The 2960-nt window shown below is 59.2% G+C and overlaps 1 protein-coding gene across 1 annotated transcript; it reads left to right on the forward strand.

The window, feature by feature from the left end:
• Positions 1 to 6: 6 nt before the first annotated feature.
• On the forward strand, positions 7 to 1801 carry VOLCADRAFT_104551 (uncharacterized protein; the record flags this gene model as incomplete). The annotated part of the gene is made up of 2 exons (XM_002949976.1): positions 7 to 24; positions 182 to 1801. The coding sequence occupies 2 exons, from the start codon at positions 7 to 9 to the stop codon at positions 1799 to 1801; spliced, it is 1638 nt and encodes a 545-aa protein (XP_002950022.1).
• Positions 1802 to 2960: the final 1159 nt, after the last annotated feature.

Raw genomic sequence — 2960 nt, forward strand, 5'->3', positions numbered from 1 at the left:
GAGGACATGGCGAGGCGGATCACGGTGAGTACACTCGTGTGAGCTCAGCAGTACTTCCACAACGGAGCGCATGCTTTTGGGGGGCAAGAGATTCCTTGTTCGGCACACAGTTACTTGGTCATGCTTGCTGCCTTTCGCTGTATCTTCTGACTGTAGTGAGTTTCTTTTCCTCGACCCTCAGGAGGGCCTTGACCAAACGATGAACGGCGGGGAGAATTGCGTGAACTTGGCGCTGGTGCACAAGTACCCTGTCAATGCTGACGAGCCACCGCCGCTGGACCAGCGTGTATTCAGTGTCATCTCCGTCAATGCCAACAAGGATGGATCCATCGTGTATGCAGCAGAGGCAGGCGGGTCCAGCGACCAGGCGGTACCGGGGCTCATCTGGTGCGAGGCCTGTAACCTAGGCGTACTGCCACCCGTGCCACCACCCAACCCTTTTCCCCGCAAGCTGTCAAGTGCGGCGAGTGGTTGGTACTCAGCGGAGGCCGATGCGAGTGCGGGGGCGGGGGCTGGCGTGGCTGTTGGCGGTAGTGATAAAATGCTGGGCAAGAGGCGAGCACGGTCGATGGAACTGGCGGAGGTGGGGCCTGCCGCCGCTGGTACATCAAGTGGTGGTAGTGGCAAAGGACGAGACAAGAAGCGAGCACGGGGGCCTGACGTCCCGGCCGATGTGGCTGATGCCAGGTTCGCGTCGACTGCAGGTGGCTATAGGCCGATAGCTTCGGTGTCGTCAGCAACCGCCAATTTACGAAACCACCTGAAGACCGACACCCACAAGGCTAACCTCGCCATGATAACCTTGCGAGCACAGCAGCGGCCCGAGACCTTTAACAAGCAGCCTCAAGTCCAATTTGGGTTTGTGCGACTCGATCCTTTTCTCGTCAAGAAGGCGGAGCGAGTGCCTGTTGCTGGCGCCCCCGCCATGCAACCAGACGCGCCGGATGTGTATCAGCGCGCTCCCACTGCCACAGCCGCCCATGTTCATCCTGACCGCACGACCCCTCCACTGCCTCCGCTGCCACATTTGCGGACCCACGGCCTGCCGCCGGGCATGAACCGCGGTGTGTGCCTGCCCAGGGGTGCCGGTGTCGCCGGGTTGCAGAGGGGTGCAGCTTCAGCTCACGGTGGTAGTGGGGTGTACGGACCGGCTGGTGGCGACTATGAGGCGCCGCTGCCGGACCAAATGGGTGCTGGACGGAAGCATACGGGGCTGCTGCAGCAGCAACAGCAGCGACCACGGCCGCAGTACCGGGGGCTCCAGCGACACCAGCAGGCACAGCAACGTGGTGGAGACAGCATGGAGGGACAGCTTCAGCAGCAGTGGCGGTATCCCATACAGCAGCCACAGCACAAGCCAACGCCGCTGCCGTGGCGGCAGTCAACACCACAGGAGCAGTTGCTGGACGACACTTTCCCTGCCTACCACCAACAGGACGAACAACGGCAGCGACTGGGTTCTGGAGCCTCTGCATATGGCGCTATGGGCTCGTCGGGTGCAGCCGGCATCGACATTGACGACCCCTGGGAGGGTGATGGCAACGATGCGGGTGTAGAGGCTGAGCCGGAGGAGCACGGCATGTCTCCCGGGAGGTATGAAGACCTGCCACGGGGACCAGGATCAAGTGTGGCCTCACCCAGCGAGGACACCTTTGTGTACACGCGAGTGGGGTCCGGTGAGGTCTGCAAGGGTGCGGACAAGCTTTGGCACTGGAACCAATGTCCGGTTTGCTTGGAAGACCACCTACTGACCACGTGCTGCCATTGTTACANGGCCATCGCTAAAGTCCATATTAAATAGGTTGGCGGGATGACGTGCTATAAGTTCGGCTGCAGGGGAACGGATAAAGAGCCACATGCGCAGTACGCCTACGAGGTCACTGTCTAGTTGTGTGAGGACTGACTGCTTTCAATTTCATAGCCATTTTCATACTTTCTTGCATTTGCTCCCGATCATGAATGACCGTGTGGCCCATTACAAGACTATATGTTGCCTATGTGCAGAGCACCGTACCCTGTTGCGCGTGCACGGACCCTCGGGGAAGCTGAGGCACGTGTCACCATGGCCGCTGGTGGGTTTTTTGTGGAAGCCAGCTGTGCGCTGCTGGATATCGCCGAGCAGCATCTGTTTGAGGCGGAAGGGTACAAGTCATTCCGCGCGTATATTCTTGAGAGGAAGTCGCTGGGGTTTGGGTACCGACAAGCGAGGGCATGGGTGGCGGCTGCTCATTTCATCCGGTCTTTGCCACCTTCCATGCCTGTGCCACAGTATGAACGGCTGGTCCGGCCATTGACACGATGCGAACCAGGCGTGGCAAGGCTGGCCTGGGAACGTGTCTTAAGGTATCATAACGAGGAGGGACGGCGCATGACTGCTGAGCTCGTGGTGTCGTGCATCCAGGAGGTGGGAACAGCCAGCACTGTCGCACAGAGTGATAGTGAGGACGAGAGTGGCATGGCCGATGTTGTCGCGCCTGTTACCGCTGTGTCAAGGGCTAACGGCCACGATGAAGATGCAGTCCCGGCGGGTAGCCGGCCTATCTTTTTGCAGAGTGCATCGGTAGAGTGGTACACTCCACAGTGCATCCTAGATAAAGTCGCAGAGATGTTTGGGCCGGGGGGAATTGACCTGGACCCGTGCAGCTCGGAGGCGGCAAACACTAGAGTTAAGGCCGGGCGCTTTTTTGATGTGGCTTTGGATGGCCTCAGTGAGGCATGTAGGTGGGAGGGGAACGTTTTCGTCAACCCTCCTTTCGGTTCGAGGGGTGTGCTAAGCATGCAGAACTTGTTCTTCGAACGGTGTGTGAAAGAGTATCGACAAGGGGCTGTCAAACAGGCGGTGGTCCTGCTGAAGGCCGCTGTCGGGTACAAGTGGTTTAGGGCAGTGTTGGAATGGCCAGTTTGCTTCCTGTGGGAGCGGCTTGCATTTGTGCAGCCACAGCACACATCCGTGGGAGAGT

The sequence above is a fragment of the Volvox carteri genome (genome assembly GCF_000143455.1).
Source record: "Volvox carteri f. nagariensis unplaced genomic scaffold VOLCAscaffold_17, whole genome shotgun sequence".
Taxonomy (NCBI): Eukaryota; Viridiplantae; Chlorophyta; class Chlorophyceae; order Chlamydomonadales; family Volvocaceae; genus Volvox; species Volvox carteri.